General features: G+C 38.3%; 2 protein-coding genes across 4 annotated transcripts in view; both read right to left on the reverse strand.

Moving 5' to 3' along the window:
* Positions 1-15,360, reverse strand: part of SLC25A17 (solute carrier family 25 member 17) — a 55,472-nt gene extending 40,112 nt beyond the window's left edge. The window contains exon 1 of one of the 3 annotated variants that reach the window (XM_036865631.1): positions 15,179-15,359. In XM_036865631.1, the coding sequence (XP_036721526.1) occupies positions 15,179-15,232 (54 nt within the window). In that variant the 5' untranslated portion in view covers positions 15,233-15,359. Of the gene's footprint in view, positions 1-15,178 lie in introns of all 3 variants that reach the window. The other 2 variants (XM_036865632.1, XM_036865633.1) reach the window with 2 other exon arrangements.
* Positions 15,361-19,027: 3,667 nt separating this feature from the next.
* The window catches only part of ST13 (ST13 Hsp70 interacting protein), a 29,691-nt gene continuing 27,683 nt past the window's right edge, over positions 19,028-21,035 (reverse strand). The window contains exon 12 of the mRNA XM_036864811.1: positions 19,028-20,877. Within this exon, the coding sequence (XP_036720706.1) occupies positions 20,749-20,877 (129 nt within the window). The 3' untranslated portion in view covers positions 19,028-20,748. The remainder of the gene's footprint in view (positions 20,878-21,035) is intronic.

Raw genomic sequence — 21,035 nt, forward strand, 5'->3', positions numbered from 1 at the left:
AGACATCTACTTGAAAACGTCCAGCAGGTAGCCAGATCCATCTGGAGTTCCAGAGATTCCAGGATAGAAATGTAGGTTCGGAAGTTACTGGAATATAGCATATTTCTTCACCTTTAAGACAATAATGATTGTACCATAGATTTTTGTTAGGGGTGGGTGAGATCATTATTTTACCAACAATATGTGGTCACATATTGTTTTATTTTCATAACCAAATTTTCATTCTCAACAAATAACTGAAAACATACCACGTCAGCACATTTTGTGTTTATATTTTCTATTTTGCTAATTTCTTCTCTATTACCTTCCTTTTCCTTTGTTTGCATTTATTTTTATATTCTTATCTAACTTGTTGAGATGGATGCTTAGCTCATTGATTTTAAGTCTTTCTTCTTCTTCAAACTTGATTTAAAAGCTACTCATTTCCCTCGAGGTATTTTAGCTGTATCTGACAAGTTTTTTTCTTTACAACTCAGTGGTTTTTCATATATTCACAAAGTTGCCCAACATTCACCACTACTAACTCCAGAACATTTTTATCACCTTAAAAGAAAACCCATACCCATTAGCAGTCACTCTCCATTCTCTTCCTCCCACACTCTGGCAACCACTAATCTATTTTCTGTCTCTATTTTGCCTCTTCTGCACATTTCATGTAAATGGAACCAAATAACACATGATCTTTTGTGGCTGGCTTCTTTCAAGGCTCATCCACGGGGACTTCCCTAGTGGTCCAGTGGCTAAGACTCCACGCTCCCAATGCAGGGGGCCCAGGTTTGATCCCTGGTCAGGGAACTATATCCCACACTCTGCAACTAAGAGCCCACATGCCTCAACTAAGGATCCCACATGCCACAACGAAGATCCCACATGTCTCAACTAAGACCCAGCACAGCCAAATAAATAAATATTAAAAAAAAAAAAAAAAGCTCATCCATGTTATAGAATCAGAACTTCGTTCTATATTATGGTTGAAAAATATTCTATTATATGGATATATCACATTTTGTTTATCCATTCATCTGTTGATGGACTTGAGTTGTTTCCATTCTTTGGCTTTATGAAAAATGCTGCTATGAACATTCCTGTAACAAGTTTTCATATGGATGTCTTCAATTCTCTAGGAGTGGAATTGCTGGGTCATATGGTTCTATGTTTGACATTTTGAGGAACTACAAAACTGTTTTCCACAGTGACTACATAATTTTATATTCCCACCAGCAAAACAAGGTTTCAAATTTCTCATATCCTTGCAACACTTGTCATTACCTGTGCTTTCTGATTATAGCCAACCTAGTGGGTGTGAAATAGCATCTCATTGTGGTTATGATTTGCATTTCTCTGACAACTAATGCCATCCAGCATTTTTTCATGTGTTTATTGGCCACTCATATAACTTCACAGGAGAAATGTCTATTCATATCCTTTGTGCGTTTTTTAATTGGGCTATTTGCCTTTCTATTACTGAGTTGTAAGCAGTCTTTACATATTCTGGATACCAGACGCTGTATCAGATAAATGACTTACAAATATATTCTCCATTCTGTTGTCTTCAATTTCTTGATAGTATCTGAAGCACAAAAAGCTTTAATTTTGATCAAGTCCAATTTACATATTTTTTCTTTTATTACTTGTGCTTTTGGCATTATATCTAAGAAACCACTGCCTAATCCAAGGTCGTAAAGATTTATGCCAACGTTTTCATCTAAGAGTTTTGTAGTTTTAGTTCTTACATTTAGGTCTGTGGTTCATTTTGAGTAAATTTTTATGTATGGTGTGAAGTAGGGGTCCAGCTTCATTTTGTTGCATGTGGATGTCCAGTTGTCCCTGCACAATTTATTGGAGACTGTTCTTTCCCCATTGATGTTCCTTGGCACCCTTGAACACAGATTTGTAGGTTTATTTTTTGGACTCTCAATTCTGTTGTTGATCTACCCGTCTATCCTTATGCCAGCACCAGTCTCTTGATTACTGTAGCTCTGTACTAAGTTTTGAAATTGGGAAGTATGAGTCCTCTTTTTTTTTTTTCAAGATTTTTTTGGCTATTCTAGATCCCTTGCATTTTCATATATACTTTAGGATCATCTTATCAATTTCTACAAAAAAGCAAACTGGAATTTTGATAGGGAGTACACTGAATCTGTAGATCCTTTTAGGGTGTATTGCCATCTTAACAATATTGGTCTCCAATCCACTTATTCAGAGGATGCCTTCCCACTTACTTAGGAATTTTAATTTTTTTCAGTGATGACTGATTTTCAGTATAGCTACAAGTTTTAGTACGCACCATCTGTGCTATCATTCAGTTTTTTTAAAAAATTTATTTATTTATTTATTTATTTTTGGCTGTGTTGGGTCTTCGTTTCTGTGTGAGGGCTTTCTCTAGTTGTGGCAAGCGGGGGCCACTCTTCATCGCGGTGCACGGGCCTCTCACTATCGCGGCCTCTCTTGTTGCGGAGCACAGGCTCCAGACGCGCAGGCTCAGTAATTGTGGCTCACGGGCCTAATTGCTCCGCGGCATATGGGATCTTCCCAGACCAGGGCTCAAACCTGTGTCCCCTGCATTAGCAGGCAGATTCTCAACCACTGTGCCACCAGGGAAGTCCTATCACTCAGTTTTAAATGCATTCTTATTTCCATTATGATTTCTTCTTCTTTAATCCATAGATCATTCAGTAATGTGTTTAATTCCCAAACATATGTTCTTTATATAAATATGTATATATGTATTTATATTTTAAAGTTACCTTTTTGTTACTGGTTGCTAGCTTAATTGCACTGTGCTTCAAGCATTCTGTACTATTTCAAAACTTTTTCAAAATTTAAGTTTTGCTTTACAGCCCAGTAAATGGTCAGTTTTCATAACTTTTCCATGTTTGGCTTGAAAATAATGTGTATTTTGCAGTTGTTGGGTACAATGTTCTGTATGTATCTATTAGGTCAAGTTTGTTAAATACATATTCAATCTTCTATATTTTTTCCCTCCTTTCTTGTTCTATCAATTACTGAAAGATATATTAAAATCTACTACTTCGATGATGGGTTGGTATATTTCCTCTTAAAGTTTTATTAATTTTTGCTTTAAACATATTGAGACTATTAGATGAACACAAACTTAAAACTGCTTTATTTTCCTGACATACTGAGCCTTTTTCTCTATGATGTCATTCTCTTGATCTCTAGTAATGACATTACTATAAAGTCCATTTTATCTGATGTTAACAGTTTTGGGTTAGTATTTGTCTAGCATATCTTTTCTCATATTTTTACTTTCAAACTTTCTGTATCCTTTTCTTTTAGACATATCTTTTATAAATAGCATTTTTCCCTTTTTAAAACCAATCTAGCACAATCTCTTTTAACTGAAGCACTTAGTTCATTAACATTTATTTGGATTTATAGTTGTCATCTTTTTTTTAGCCACGCCACGCAGCTTGTGGGATCTTAGTTCCCCGACCAGGGATCAAACCCAGGCCACAGCAGTGAAAGCCCGGTGTCCTAACCACTGGACTACCAGGGAATTCCCAGTTGTCATCTTATTTTGTGCTATGTGTCATACATGTTCTATGTTGCTTTTTCTGCCCTTTACTGCTTTCTTATTTGACCAGAGTTTCCAATAAATTTTAAGTTATAAATATAGTTTCTAATTCTTTTACAAGCTATCTAGTAATTACAACATATATTCCTAACTTATCAATTCTAAAAATATTCATTAGGTTTAGAATTTCTCCAAGTGAGAATCTTGCTAGTGGCAAACTGCTTTTGATGATCTGAAAATGTCTCTATTTTGCGTACGTTTTTAAACTTTTCACTGGACACAGCATTCTAGGTAGGAAGTCATTTTCTCTCAGCAAAATGTAGAAAACATTCCAGTTTCCTGACTACAATCATTGCAAGTGAGAATCAGGTTTCAGCTAAATTATCCTTTAGCTCACTAATTCTATCTTCAGCTGTGTCTAATATGGTATAAAAACGCTTGAATTTGAACCCATCACTCAGCTTCAACAATGATCAATTCATAGCTATGCATTAAATATTTTAATTTTAAATGTTTATTTGATCAAAGCAGAGCATGCACATAGTTTAAAAAGTCATGTAATATAAATGACAAAATAAGTAGTTCCTGCCCATTTTATACAATCTTCCTCCCCAGAGGAAAATATTTTCTTTTAGCTGTATCTTTTGTAATTTACACATCTCTATATAACTTTAAAATATCCTGGTATCTTTTGATTCATCAATTTTAGACATTATTCACCTTCTATTATGGAAGGTAAGAATTTAGCTCTCATATTCCCCTCTGCTTCTTGTGCCAGCCCTCTAAGAGTTTTGATTTTTTGCTTAAATCAATATTTAGTGTTCCCATGACTATCACACAATCAATTTTTAAATTTCAGTTATTTTACTTTCCATTTCTAAATATTCTACGTGGTTAATTTTCAAATCTGCTTGGCCAATCTTAGTTTCTTGTTCTTTGCACATATTTTCTAGCTTTTTATTTTCTTATACAGACTAAACAGCTTTTTAGATTGTGACTGAGAAGTCCATTTTCTGATTGGTGCTCCTGTCTACTGTTCTTGTTCACATTGCCTTGTTTCTCTGTGAGTTTCGTTAGTTTGGATTGAGCTGCTCATTCCCCTTAAAATTTTATTTTGGGGCTTTCTTTTAGACCTGATAAAGGTAAGTACCTCTGGAAAGGATTTCTGCCAGGCACTCTGGGGACCCACCAACCTGGAATCGCTCTAAGTTACTCACTTTAGGTTTTCCAATCAAATAGTGAGAATTCAGGCTGCAACCTAAGGGAGGACTTGTGGCTTCAAAATGTCAGTGGTGATTTCCTCTCTCAAATTAGTGCCAGGGTTGGAGACAGCCGATTTTCCTGGGGAGGAGTAAGTTTATTTCCCATTTACCTTTATAGCACATTCCTTTGGGATTTCAGGTTTATTCGGTGATCCCCTACTGGACTTCTTATCTTGGGCAGAATGGGCTCTTTCTTTTCTTCCCTGTATCTCTGGAAGCTACAAATCTAAAGCTTGTGTCTACCTGGCTAAGCAATTCCTACAGGGCAAAGACTGCTCTCCTTGACTCTGGGTCCTGACTTCACTCATTCTCTAGTTCTAAAAGTTCCTTACCTTCCTGTCACCTTATTAACATATTTAAGAAGTAACTGTTTTTTAAAAAATATTTTATACAGATTTTTTTTAATTATAAAGGGAAGTTTTCAGGAGAAAGTTTGATAAGCTCCTTAGAAACAGGAATCCCATTTTAGGTATTTTACAATGGACTGTTGCTAGTCTTAGCAAATAAATATTTTAAAGTATTTGTGAGTGTGTTTATTCCTTTGCTATTTATTCTATTTTGTTTTTATTTCATAAGATTGTATATGGGCAGGTTGGTGACATATTTGCATTTTGAATCTATTACCCCATAGCATCTACCACCTCTCTTCTATGTTCCTTGGATATTTAACAAGTGAACTAAGAAATTTATTCTTAATCACCCTGCCTCCAAAAATTTATAAATTTTTGTAGTGTAACAAATAGTAAACAAATGCAAATCAAAACAAACATAAAATAGCTACCATTTCACCTGGACGTGAAAATTAGGAAAATGACAAGATCAGGGAGAAAAAAACCCAGAAAATCTTAAATTAGGCCCTTTGTACACAAGTATCTGATTAAAAGACACACCAAAGGCCTTTTAGGGAGCCATCCAAGTAACCTTAAAAGCTTTCAACCTGCAAGACCAGAGCACAAATACAAACACTGCTTTAGCAAAGTACATCTGATTTAAAATACTAAGGCCTTGAATCACTTTGAGTGGTGGCTAGGAAAACAGAGAAGGGGTATCTACCAGAAGAACTAAAAAAGAACTATAAAAGAAAGAATCAGAGACTTCCCTGGTGGTCCAATGGCTAGGACTCCATGTTCCCAATGCAGGGGGCCCGGGTTCTATCCCTGGTCAGGGAGCTCGATCCTACATGTCAGAACTAAAAGATCCGGCATGCCACATCTAAAAGATCCTGCATGCTGCAATAAAGATCCTGCACCAGCATAAATACCCAGTCAATAAATATCCAGTCTACCTTTTAATTTGGCTGACACAAACACACGTGGTGCTGAACTGAAGTACTCAACACCACAAAGTCAGAAGGAAACAGTAGGGTAAACTTGGTCAAGGCTTGGTTCTGCAAGCGTGTGCAATCTTATGGAAATAACAGACAGGGACACACATAAATACAGAAGCAGAGTATCATGCCCTTTAAGTACGAACAATGATGGCCTACTAACCAAATTCAACCATCCCCAAAATGCTACTTCACCCTTGAAGGATGAAAAATAATCCAAAAAAATGCAATGCTAGTTCCAAAGTCAATTTCCAGAGGAGTCCAGAAATGGTGGTTGAGTCACAGGAGCACAACTGAAATCAGTGTATAGCATCTCCTGATGAAGTATATGGCATTACTGGATAGAAGATTATTTTAAAAAGAAATCAACTAAAATATACTGTCAGTGGTAGATCTGGAGCTAATGAAATTCCAAAGATGAAAGCCACTTATTGTGGCTTTCACATTCAAAAATGTTATTTACCTAATCAGAGTTAATGTAAGTCTTTCCCCTGATACAACAAACAAGCTAACTCTCATAACCATTCAAAGATACACAAGTTAAACAAAAGGCTTAATAGATAACACACCTGAGTGCCCAACGGAAAAAGCATGGGCTCTGGAATAAAATAAACTGGGGTTCTGGTCTCAGCTATAGTACATACTGTACAATAAATTACTTCAAATCTCCATGCCTCAGTCTCCCCATTTGTAATTTTGGGACCAATAAAAAATGTGGAGGTTGCTGTGAGAAGTGAGAATTAACTTATGGAAAGACCCAGCATCATTCCAAGTACACAGCTGGCATTCAACAAATGTTGCTTCCTATATATCCTTTTTACAGCATTTTTTAGCAGTAGGGCTCAATATTAATCAGGGTCCTAAAATTAGCAACGGTTACTTACACTCCTTCCAAAAGAGCAATTGTCATTTAGTAAAAAATAAAGGGACTTCCCTGGTGGCACAGTGGTTAAGAATACGCCTGCCAATGCAAGGAACACGGGTTCGAGCCCTGGTCCGGGTAGATTCCCACATGCCACGGAGCAACTAAGCCCATGTGCTGCAACTACTGAGCCTGCGCTCTAGAGCCTGCGAGCCACAACTACTGAGCTTGTGCTCTAGAGCCCGCGAGCCACAACTACTGAGCACGTGCGCCACAACTACTGAAGCCCACGCACCTAGAGCCCGAGCTCCACAACAAGAGAAGCCACCACAGTGAGAAGCCCGCACACCGCAACAAAGAGTAGCCCCCGCTCGCCACAACTAGAGAAAGCCCATGCGCAGCAACGAAGACCCAATGCAGCCAAAAATAAATAAATTAATTAATTTTTAAAAAATAAAGAATAACTGCTCTTTCAGAAGGAGCTTCAAGAAGGTAGGAGGGTCAACAGTGTAAAATACTACAAAGAAGTCGAATCAAATAAGAATGGAAAAAGAGTCAGCAGACTAAGCCATCAGAAAGTCAGTGAAGGCCTATGGAAGAGCAGTTCCAGCAATCAGAGCAGGATGAGGAGGAGAGGCAGGAAGTACAGAATAGTCATTAAATAAACTTAGCATAAAGGGAAGGAGAATGAGCAGCACCTAAGAAGGCAGTGTGTAGACCGGATCGGTATGGTTTTATTACAGGACAGGGCTGAAAAACAATGGAAAAAGATTAAAGCTATAGGAAAGAAGTGAAAATGAATGGAGCAAAGTCCCAAAAGATAACTGTGGGTGGTGTAAGTTGGGCGGGGGTGGGGGTTGAGGGGGGGCGGAATCAAGATAGCAGAGACCAGCCACATCTGTTTTTCCTGAGATCAGCACAATGTAGGAAATACTGGGTACAATTGCAGTTGATTCTGTAACAGAAAAAACAGAAACGTTAGAAAGCTCATCCCAAGTAGCCTCTATTTTATCTAGAGCAAAAGCCGAGATCATCTGTTACAAGTGAATGGATACAGTTGATCATACAAGATGAGAGAAAATTTCAATTCCACTGAATTTCTAAAATTGGGTACAAATACTGTATTTTCAAGAATATCTCTGAAAAAGAAACGAATGATTATGGCCTTACTACACTATTACAAGTATTGTAATTAGGTACTCCACAAGTGTTGCCACATTTGCTTCTCAGGAGAACCCAGTAAGTAAAGTGTTATGTTTTCATTTTATAGATCAGAAAACTCAGGTTCAGAAAGAAAACATAAATGACCCAAGATGACACAGATAGTTATGTCTTACTCCAAATCCCTTTTTCAGCTATTCTACCATATTTGTTCCTTTAAAAAGATTAAGTCATATAAATACCATATGATAGCTCTTATATGTGGAATCTAAAATATGGCACAAGTGAACTTATCTACAAAACAGAAACAGACTCACAAACACAGAGAACAGATTTGTGGTTGCCAAGGGGGAGGAGGGAAGGGAGAGGGAAGGGCTGGGAATTTGGGGTTGGTAGACGCAAACTATTACATTTAGAATGGATAAACTACAAGGTCCTACTGTATAGCACAGCAAACTATATGCAGTCTCCTGGGATAGACCATAATGGAAAAGAATATTTAAAAAAGAACGTCTCTATGTGTATAACTGAGTCACTCTGCTGTACAGCAGAGATTGGCACGGCATTGTAAACCAACTCTACTTCAATAAAAAAAATTAAGTCACAGACTACTCAGGCATAAAGAAGCAAATTAAAGTTAGAAAAATAATTCCAATCCAAGACTACGTAAGAACCTTTAAGATTAAGAGAAGTGAACTGAAATGACCCTATTAGCTAAAAAGTGTATTGGGGTGAAGGGGGGAGATGAACAGGCAGAGCACAGAGGACTTTTAGGGCAGTGAAAATAGTCCATATAATAATGTAATTGTGGATACATGTCATTACAAAATTTATCCAAACCCACAGAATGTACAATACCAAGAATGAATCCTAATATAAACTATGGACTTTGGGTGATTATGATGTTCCAATGTAGGTTCATCATTTGTAACAAACGTACCACTCTGGTGGGGGATATTGATAATGAGAGAGGCTGTGCATTGGCCGGAGGGGGGTGCTGGGGGGGTGCCCAGAGGATACACGGGAAATCTCTGTACCTTCCTCTCAATTTTGCTGTGAACCTAAAATTGTTCTAAAAAACTGTCTTGAAAAAAAGTTTATCAAGATATCAAGATATATTTTGGATGATGAGCAGTGAGGCAAAGAAGTCGTAAAGATTAAAAGCTATATAATAATTCAATCATAATTTAGTGGAAGCCTAAATGAAATAAGACAGCAAGGAAGTAAAGACAATGAAGACTTTTTCTAATTACCTCCTTTTAAGGTTTCTAAACCAAAGTAATACAACGCCCTCAAATGTATACTAACCTAAGTTAATTCTATGAGAATCTGATTAGATTCAAACTATGGGTCTGGATGAGCCAGCTGTGGAAAAGAAAACCCTTCCAAAAAGAACTGAACATTTAAATTGTTAGATATGTGGTTTAAAGTGCTCCTGATGAACAATTAATTTCCAAGTTCCTCCAGTTTGATTATACATGTGTATATGTAATATTTAATGCCACTTTTTTCTGAAAATCTAAAGATATTCAGGGGCTAGTTTTGAATTAAACAAAGGGATGGGGAAAAGAGACAAGAAGTATGAAGGAACAGGCAGCTAGGCATAGCAACAGAAGAGTAGCAGAGAAGGGAGACCTGGGTTCTTGCCCCAGGCCTATAACCAAATAACTTACTGGTAATCTTGGCAAAAACACTTAACATATCTGTTTCCATTTTCCTGTCTCTATATGAGAATAAAGATACTTGTCTAAGAGCCTCGGAAACAACCCTATGAAGTGAGTACTATTATCTTCCCCAGTTTATAGATGAGGAAACTGAGGCAAGAGAGATTGAGAGACATGCCCAAGGTCACACATGTGATAAGTGGCAAAGCTGGGATTTGAACTCAGGCAGTCTGGTTTCAGAGGCCATACTTTTAACCACTTGTTATATTGCCTACCTATCAAAGTTGTTAACAGATGTGAGAAGATAGGGAATTCTATAAGTACTAAATATTATTATTAAATCTAATATTAAATTAACTAACTCAAACAAGTTAGGACGCATAGAAAATTAGAAAATATAGTTGTGGACAAAATGATTAATGGCTTTCACTTATTGGGCCCCTATTATGTGTCAGATAGTAAAAAAGCTGTTTTAATTAAGTTATTTTATTAATATCCACAGAACCCTGTGAGGTTGTTGGCATTTAACAAATTAGAATCAGAGTTAACTAAACTGAATCTGAAAATTTAGGGTTTTGTTTCTAATCTATAAATCAATGAGTGACATTAGGAAAGTCGCTTAACCAAGCAATCCCATAGTTTCTTCATAATGGGGTGCTGGGAGGTCACATTAACATTTAAACTAAATATTTACCACAGTGAAAAGCTAGAAACAATGCAAGTGTCCATAAATTATGGGATACCCATATGATAGAATATTTTATACTAAAAAGCCAATCATTTTTGAAGTCTTTTTAACAACATGATATAGTGGGTATCTGATGTTTTGGGCCACACAGCAACATTCCCTTTTCCTATGGGTGGGCTGATTTTCTTTACCTCTTTCCACTGTGCACAATCTTGGTAATATGTCAACCTTGGGGGCTTCCCATTATCTTCACAGGGCAGCCCACCACTTCTTCCTAGGTACCACCAGGGGTCTTATCCACACCACCACTATACACCTAAGAAGAGCTTCCTGAGGACAGGGACTTTTCCACTGATGACCTTTATATCCAGAAGGCCTTGTACAGAAAATCAACAAGTTCTACTTGGTTTCTACTTCTAAAAGGCAGGTAGTGGGGCTTCCCTGGTGGCGCAGTGGTTGAGAATCTGCCTGCCAATGCAGGGGACACGGGTTCGAGCCCTGGTCTGGGAAGATCCCACATGCCGCGGAGCGGCTAGGCCCGTGAGCCACAACTACTGAGCCTGCGCGTCTGGAGCCTGTGCTCCGCAACAAGAGAGGCCGCGATAGTGAGAGGCCTGCGCACCGCGATGAAGAGTGGTCCCCGCTTGCCGCAACTAGAGAAAGCCCTAGCACAGAAACGAAGACCCAACACAGCAATCAATCAATCAATCAATCAATCAATCTTTAAAAAAAAAATAAATAAATAAAAAATAAAAGGCAGGTAGTGAGTCTATATGGTAAAAAGTCCACTGTAATGTTAAGTGTATAAGCTACAAAGTCAGATAGTTGGGCCTAATTTTCTCTTTTGATACCAACTGGAGAAAAGTGCTCTGAATAAGCCTTCTTACACAGTTCTAAGGAGAGGTATGTCTGGGCTTTGAGTCACAGCACAATAATAGGTAGAGTGGAAGGAGAAAGGAGAACTCTTTCATATTTCTGTATGACTTGAATTTTTTAATGGTCAGCATTTATTCAATGAAATGTAAGTCTTTTAAAACAAATTATGCAATTAAAATTTTTTTTTAATTTTTAAATAAACAATAGGGAAAAAAGAAGACCCCTAAAAGTTACTGATTAATAATTATCATTACAATTCCAAAGTCTGTTTTGGCATCTAAACCCCCTAGACAATTCCAACCAATCTCACTTTTCAAATTCTAGACTAATAAAATCTCTTTTAATTACAAATGTACACTTCTACAAATAAAATCTATCTTTGGAAGCTAATCTGAGAACCAAAAATATAAAATTATAAACCTAATTATACTCAAAATTTTGAGAAGTATTTACATGCGAGGCCATTAATTGTATCAGACAATAGTCATCAACTGGAGATAAAGCATTCTCCTGAAACAGCACAATTCTGATTTTCAAATACTTGAGATTATCTGCACTTATACCAAAGTGAAGCATAAAACACTCAAAATCACTAATCTGTTTATTTTAATTTTTAAAGTGTGTGTGTGTGTGTGTGTGTGTGTGTGTGTGTGTGTGTGTGTGCGCGCGCGCGCACATACCACCACACTTGGGGTGAGAAAGTGTAGAACCTGGAAAGAAGTGAATAAGCAAACATGAAACATGTCAACTCAAAAAGGTTGTAAATCAACATCTTAAACAATGACCCAACAATCTTTTGGGGAGAAGCCACAACTAATTACTCCAGGCAGCTCTGGAGTTGATACCAAATCCTGAAGTTTATGCCAGGATTCCGGCCCAGGCTGCCTAGCTCAAGTCAGGCATTCAAATGCTCTTAACCACTATGCTCTCCTGGATCATCTCAAAGCTTTGGTTGAACATCATGGCCAAGGCATTTAATTAAACATGAGCCATTCATTACCACAGTACTATACCATTAAAAGCAATGCCATTTTTCTCGTCAAACGTCTCATCAAATGTAGTGACATTTTGTGGTGGAATTGTTTTCCTTTGGTAGCAACCAGAAGAAAGCAGGGTCCATGTTGTGTGGTTTATCCTTAACTCAAAAATTTGCAAAAAGAGTTTGAGAACCACTCTTTGGCATGAAAGTTCAAAAGAATAACAAAACACAATGCAATTTCTCATTTAGACATGTGCCAGGAACAGTACTGCCCCGAGGGAAGCAAGAGAAAAAAATACTATTTTTACAAAAGTATATCTATTAGATAATCTAACATAGCTTATGGGAGAAAGAAAAACCACTGCAAATTCAGGGTGCATAATTTCAAGCAGAACTTTTAACAAGAGAAAAATAGGCAACAAGGAGAGAAAAAAAATAGAAATGTCTTTGCAGGTTAAATAGAGATAGTATCACCTCTACCCCCAATCACTGTCTATAGCAGGGCTCAGAAAACTAAGACCAAGGGCCAACTTGATCCACTGACTGGTTTCATAAATAAGATTTTATTGGAACACAGCTCTGCCCATTCATTTACTTATTGTCAATGGCTACTTTCAAACTATCATGGCAGGGTTGAGTAGCTTCATCAGAGACGATACAGCTATATATTTACCATCTGCCTCCTTAAAGAAAAAGTTTGCCAACACTTATTTTATTTCTTTCATAAAACTTAACACTATCTAAAATTATTTATTTTTTGATTTACTCAATTATTGTCTGACTTCCCCATTGGAATGCAAACTTCATGAAGAAAAAGACTTTGTTCTCCACTATATTTCTAGCACCTAGAACAGTGCATGGCACGTAAAAAGCACTCAGTAAAGATGTTGAATGAATGGCATTTATTGAGAGAAAGGAGAACAAACATTACCTATCTTCCCATTCTCTCTTTGTTGCACTATTCTCCCCCCTAATCCACTTTATCATGTTGATAAATCCAATGGTTAATTCTCAGTCCTCATCTTATCTGACTCACCACCAGCACCTGACCCAGTTGGTCTACACCCTTCTCCATGCAACTCTCATAACACCACATTCTCTTAGTTTTCATCCTACCCTAGTGGCCCTTCCTTAGTCTCCTTTGCTGGTGCTCTCATTTCCCCAACCTCTTAATGCTGGCATGTTTCAAGGCTAAGTCTTTGAGACTTTTCTCTCAGTCCACACTCATTTCTTTGTTAGCTCATCTAGTCTCATGACTACTCTTAGGCATTTCAAACTTAACTAGTCAAAATCCAAAACCATTCTCATCTTTCCCCCAAAAGCTGCTCCTTTACAGTCTTCACCATCTCAGTAAATGGGAATATCATCCTTCCTGTTGCTCAAGCCCCAAACTCTTGGGAGTCAACCAACTTTCATGGTGTTACACCCAACATCCAATCTACCATCAAACCCTGGTGGCTCTATCTCAAAAATATATTCCAGGTTCATGATCACTTCTCACCACCTCCACTGCTACCATCTTAGTCCCTTGACAGTTTCCCTGCTTCCACCCTTGCTCCCGTACAGTCTACTCTCAACAGAGCAGCCAGGGTGATCATGTCTAAAATGTAAATCTGCAAGTTGCTGCATGCTCAAAATAACTTGCTCTAATAGCTAGTTAGCTGTCTTTCACACTCAGAGTTAAAATTCTTACACAATTTGGTCTCCTGAAACCTTTTTGCCTCTTTGTTCCCTCCACTCCAGACACACAAGCCTCCATGCCTATCCTACAGCATATCAAGCAAGCTTCCATTTCAGCACCTTTACACTGGCTGAAAGCTTGGTCTAACTGAATGAACCAGGACTCCTGAATCAGGCACTTCCATGAACTACTGTCATCTAATTCACGTAACAACTCTGTGAGGTAGGTGTCAATACCCCCACTTTACAGATTAGGAAAGTGAGGTTTACAACAAGCCACCTATCTAACAAGTGATGGAGTTGGGGTTCAACTTCCATTAGCCTACATAGAACATGAGCTCTCAGTGCAGTTTTGGGGGCCTAGGAGAAGAGGACTCAGTCAGTGATATTCCTCTGAAGTACCACTGACTCCACGTGTGTGTTGACAGCTAGAGAAGGATGTGAGAAAGGGCAGGCAGAGAGTCAGGACGAGAACCAGAGAGGAAGCTACTCAAACCAAGAGTGTAAAGTTTCAAAGAAAAGGGAGTGGTGTCAAATGGAAATGAGAAATCCAGAAGCCCAAGAACCAAGCACATTCCTCATAGTAAACCACATCTGTGGTAGACAGCGACTCTGATCTTGATTTAATTAAAAAAAAAAAAAAAAGTATCTTCTCCTGCCAATGATATTGGCCAGAGATATCCCTGCTAGGTACTGCCACTTGTCTGCAGCAAGTGTGTGAAAATAGTCTGTAGTTAAGAATGTGATTCAGCAACACAGCTTCACACCTAGGTTTTCCTCTGGCCTAGTCAGACAAAGTTTGTGCGTGCGGTGGGGTGGGTTAGGGGGACGACTGCCCTTTAAATTTCAGAAGGCAAAGAAAACAGCAATTATCTTCTTCCTGACTCTCTGTGGCGGTGCGGGACCACCGCTGCCTACATCCCAGATATTCTGTAAGAGGTCAAAGCGGTAGCCAAGCGCGGAGGGTGAGTGTCGGGCCTCGCCCCAAATTCTTCCAGCAACATTTCGCCTATGCTCCGTTCCTCTACGTCCCGGTCACGATACGAACTCCTTCTCATCCCCATCCCCCAGCCATATCCCGGTCTGGCCCCAGAAAAGCCCCACACCCCGCAGTGGCCCGGGCATAAAGACCCCGCCTCACCACGGCTCCCGCCACGGCGTGGACCAGGCTTTCGTAGGACAGCACGGAAGCCATAGGTGCGGTTCCCGCAGACCTGGCCACAGTTTTCTCGCAGGAGCCGCAAACAGCCGAACGGAGTAACAAGCGCCGGAGCCCCGGGCGGCAACGTCACCAGCTCCAACCCCTCAGGCCCACCTCCTCCAGAACTACTTCCGGGTCATAGGGCGCCCGCCCTGTCTCCCGGCCGGAGGCCGCAGGGGAGGGAAGAGGGAAAGACGGGACTGGGAACGCCCCCTTGCCTCTGATTGGTCCCCGGGCCTTGCGCGGGGCGGGGCAGCACGGTGCTGCCCCTACCACGCGGAGCGGTGGGTCGTGCCGAAATTCAGTACGGGACGGGTCAGCTCCGACTTCCCCTACATTCTCGGGACCTGGCTGGTTGTACTTCACACCTACTGCCAACACTGGAGACTTCAGAAAACCTGGACAGCCTCCTTTTTCTCCACTTCTCTCCATAAGACAAGATGGAGACAAGCAAGATGGGAGACTCATCTTCCTGTTTCTCTTTTGAGACTTTACTCGTATTTTCTCTTGCTAGTATTTTTAATCACATTCTGGTCAAGAGGAAATAAATGTTGATTGGGCAAGGTTCTCCCCTCTGAAAAACCCTGGTGGGAAGAGAACTTGAGCTTCAGGAAATCAAAATGATCAGATGGAGGTGGGAACAAACTAGTAGGCACACAGGAAAATCATTTGACCTCTTGGTTTCCTCCTTTGTGGAATGACAAGTGTTAATACCGTGAGGATTAGAAAAGTTAATTCACGTAGACGTACTTTATAAAATAACGAAGAAAAAAATTTTCCATGTTACAAAGCGAAAACTCAAACTACACAGAACTAGAAAAATAACATTCTACCCCTCACCAACAAAATACTGAGAGACACCAGGTTTCAGGACTTCAACCTCAATTACTCGAGCACCATAGCTTTGTGCGTCTGCCTGTTTCAGTACCAGTAAGTTTACTTTTATAATATCCTTGCTGATAGTCCTTGACTGCTTGCTACAGCCAGGCCCAGTGCTTTACGCCCTTTATCACATTTACTCCCAGGAGAGGGCCCCAACAATGTTTACCTGGTCATGTTTTCACAAAATTTGCAGAAAATATTTTAATTGCTATTGGTTAAGATCCCTTTCCACTTAAACTCCCTTTCATTTACAGTGGTGCTACAGTGACGACAGCTAAGTTAAAAGCAAGTTTGGGCACACAGTTGGATTTAGAGATATTTATATGTATTAATACAAGGTACTGCTAGACGTCCTATTTTAGGAATCGCTTCCAGGAATACTCCCACCACTCCCTAAGGTCATGACATGAGGTGCAGGTCCAAAAGTCAAATGAAGATAGGATTCTGGCAGTGGAACACAGAAGCTTGTCCACTGTAAAATTTAACCAGAGGACTCAGTTCTCACAGACTCCTACTTAAATTGGAAGCTCTCTCAAAAAAAAAAAACTGGATTATGTAGCACACAGATTTATAAACACACTTTACAAATACTTTCCCTTTATGATGGTAATTGAACACTATTTTTCAGAATTCCCATTTGTCAGGTATGACCTAGAGCAGACAGCATGTCCATCTGTGTGAAATCTTTTGCATCCCAGCTATCAAAAAATATTTTGATCAGGATGGAATTATCTATTCTATTGAAAACACAAAAGTCATATAATCAGAGTAGGCAGCAGAAAATGTAGCAATTCCATAGGTATATCATTTATTAAATGGAACTATCTCTATAGTTGTGATGTTTGAGATATTTCCAATTTCTAAAAATCGTAACATTTTGCTCGTTCTAAACATTCACTTTCACATCTCAGTGTTCCTAATTATATACTGTTTTTCTTAAAGAGGGCTCCGTGAATTATATAAGCATTAAGTCCCACACTACATAAACGATATACTAAAAATTTAGCATCATTCTGTTCACACCCATACCATCATTACAAAATAGTTAAAAATAACCTAGCCATAACTGATTACCTTCCTATTTGTTTACACACTGCCATATGGTCAGGTTACTTACACCGCAACCTGAAAATGTCCTCGTGATCTGCAAGTGAACTACTTAAGGACATCCTGATTATATACCAGATACCTAGAATTTCATAGCACTTACACACGAGTTTATGCTAATTCTATTTACCTCCTCACTACTCTGGTTCCACCTAATACTTAGAATCCATAGTTTTAAAACTTCTGCCAACACGACATGCCTTACTCAGTTTAAATTTGACTTCTTGAAGTTTACCAGCTATCCTTAACTGTATTTTCCTATGTACTTTAGGGAACGCCCCCCCCCCCCAACTATATGCACTCCAAAGTATGCTTTATTGGTTGTAAATATTGGTACATATTAAATTTTTTAAATTACTGCACCAAACTTTTTAAAACTAGTTTTTTATTGTCCCTCTAATTGGGCCCATCACAAGTGGACTAATAGCACAATTATGCCATCAGACTTCTATTAGGAAAAACCCCCATGGAGGTGCATTATCAGCACCAATGATATGATATGCCGTATTTAACTAATGCCCTTCAAGTGTACATTTAGTTTTCAATTTCTTAAATGAACAATTCTGCAAGAAGCAACCTAGTACACAGAGGGGAGGCAGCAGAGCATAGAATTCAGGAACAAGACATTTGAAGCCACACGCCTGATGAGAATCTCAGCTCCACAAATCAACAACTATGTTATCTTGGACAATTTACCTAAGTGCTTCAGTTTCCTCATCTATATAAAATGGGGAGGAGTACTCACTCTTGTGGTCATTACCAGAATCAAGTCAATACTTGCAGAATAAAAGTGCTTGGCACAGATTAAGTACTACTCACCTGATGTATGTGCCTACTTGGGTGCATTAATTTTAGATATGAGCAAATCTCTAAAATACTGCTTCTCCCTTATCCCATTAGGCCAGTATTTCCTAGTGTGGCAGGCAGATTGCTAGTTGTTACTCTGGGTCTTTTCTCCATTTCTCTGTAGTAGTAATTATTTTTGTTGGGCACATGACCACACAGCTATGGAATATTTTCTAGGCTTACTTGGAGCTCAATATTGTCTCAAGACAAAACAAAAATGACCAATGGGATATGAGGACAGAATGTTACTTCCATGGATTAGCATCAGTATCTCAGCATACACTTCCCTGGTGCCTTCTCCAGTTTTTTTGGGCTAGATGAGCACCAGAGCAAGCACCTTTGAACACAGCAATGGAAGCTCCCTTCTGAATATGGCACAAGTGCTTACCTCTGAACTGTGACCTGAAGAAATGTAAAGCTCTGTTTTACTTAAGCTAATATATTTTTAGGGGTCCCTGTTAACACTGTATAATCTGAAGTCTACTGTGCTTAGTAAATACCTTAGGATTAGTGATAGAGACATAAAACAAATAGAACATGTGCTGAAAAAAAGGGGAGTGGTGGTGGGAAGAGTCAATATCCAGTCTGAAGCCACACTTTATTTTTAACATAGCTAGAAATATCCAATAACTATATATTTTTAAGCAGAAAAAAAGTCCTTTAGTTTTCCTTCATATAGCATCATTGGCACAAGAACAGAACATTTCTGGTTTAGAAATGTTCAGTTTCTACAAAAATGAAGATGTACTTGTATTAACTTAAAAGTCTAAAAAGCACAGGATACATTTTCAGACCAATTTTACTTTTACCCACTTATGGTAATATGTGCAATGTTAGAATGTACTTAGGTAATGTGTAAATCAAATGAAAAATCCAGAAGCAGCTGGTCCTGAATTACAGCACACACTGGAAATTTTGAGAAAGGAGAACACATATTAACAAAAAGAACACCAGCAAGCTCAAACTCAAGTTTATATGCTGAGTATTTTTAAAGGGTTTAAAAAGCATAATCAGCATACAGCTTTTTCTCACTTAACAGATGCATTTCTATTTGCTTGCGTACAGCAAAGGGTAAAAACTTGAATCAACTTACTTATGATTTCAGAAATGTATTCCATGGAATTTACTTCACTGCTCCTACCACTGATTCTTCAAATAAGCAAAGTACAGAGGGTCTCATCCCTTGAAATTGCTTTTAAACTAGCACTTTACATTGAAAAATAAGTAGAAACCTAGCAATTCCTGGTACAGTGCCTGGACTTAGCCTCATTTAATATAAGAATTGGATGTACAACAGAAAATTTATCATTTTCTTTATCCTTGGAGGAGAGGGAAGGAATAAGGAAAGGTGGGCACATGGGTGCAGTATTTAAGAGCTGAATGGAACAATGCATCCTTCACAATGCTGAGAACTCCACAAAGAACCACCATGAATCTCATCAATTTTTTTAGTTCATGCTGGATTAGGAATTTAGATTCCCCTCTTTGTGTATCAATTAATTCAAACTTCTCCAAAAATTAATACTACAAGATAAACTCTAACTGCAATAGGTATTTCCTAAGCAGGAGACCAAACACCAAAGGGAATCCCTTCTTCCAACATCTTTTGGTATGTTTTCACCAAAGAGGAAATCTAACACTTAGATATGAAATCTCTTGGCCAAGAAACTACAGCTATTATGGGTATTACCCTACATAGCCACTATTTGTATTACATATTAAATTAAACCCAGCGCTAAATATGCTTGCATAATTATGCTGTGAATGATGATAGCAGTGATGACGCTAGTGAAAAAGCATCATCTTTACCCCAAGAAGAGTAAGATGAAAAAAATGTGAAAACAAGTAGAAAGCAGACAAAGAGCTGGGCATTTTCTGATCTGAAAAGAACATTTTAAACATAGAAATACAAAAAGAAAAGTATTCCCTTATTTCCCCTGTGTGGAAATGTGAAACATTTATTTTAGATATCAGACAACAGAGCTAAGTAATCCAATTTTACTGCAGCAGTATAAAAATCATCCTTTCACCACAGTGTAAGATTTAAATACATCTGCACAAGGGTACACATTCTATAAAATGTAGTAAGATTACTGCTGCCCTGCCAAGTACTTCCAGTCCCTACCCAGGTCCTACTGCAATACTGGTGGTCCCAACAGTTTCATGGAAGCAAATCATTAAAAATAATAATAATAAAGCAATTAACAAGACAAATCAAAATGCCTCAGTGACCATATATCCAACTCAAACTTTATCTATTTAAATGTTACATTTGCCTCCCACTAATAAATCTTTATTTCACTCAAACTTGAATAAATCTTCCATACTGAAGTATCTTCCTTGCCTAACTAATTCAAAGGAAAAAACCAAAATGATTAGTAAAGAAAAATGTAGGGATTAACACACCCTTTTAATTTGTTTTAAATATTTTTAAGATTTAAAAATTGTTTAAAGTTTTAAATTTCTAGTAAGAAAACATTATCTGAATGAATACCCTAATGGCAAACCACTATAAAATGTTTCAGCTGCATTTGGAGCAGAGGGGTAGGGATTATCTTCAAAGCACCCCAGCTTTCTTCATGAGAAGATCAGAGGTACACTGGTTTGTATTATTGCGACATCCATTAGGTGATGTAAGTTGCTTTTTCTTCAGCAGGGGCTTTGTCAGAAGGGCATTATGCTTGACCTCCAAATTTGGCTGACAATTTACTGATGAGATTCATAACCTTTGGGTTGCTCTGATATTTTGACATATTTGCCGGGTTCTGAGCCACATCCTGGAAGGCCACCATAACTTCTGGATCCTGCAAAGAAAGGGGTGTGTGTGTGTATATATATATACACATATATATATATATATATATATATGTTTAGTATTAAAAAAATGTCCTATGGGTTATCAATTTTGTTATCCTAAATCCTATCTCTTTATTCAGACCTTTAAATTTTGTCATGGCTAAGT

This window comes from Balaenoptera musculus, chromosome 10 (assembly GCF_009873245.2).
Source record: "Balaenoptera musculus isolate JJ_BM4_2016_0621 chromosome 10, mBalMus1.pri.v3, whole genome shotgun sequence".
NCBI lineage: Eukaryota > Metazoa > Chordata > Mammalia > Artiodactyla > Balaenopteridae > Balaenoptera > Balaenoptera musculus.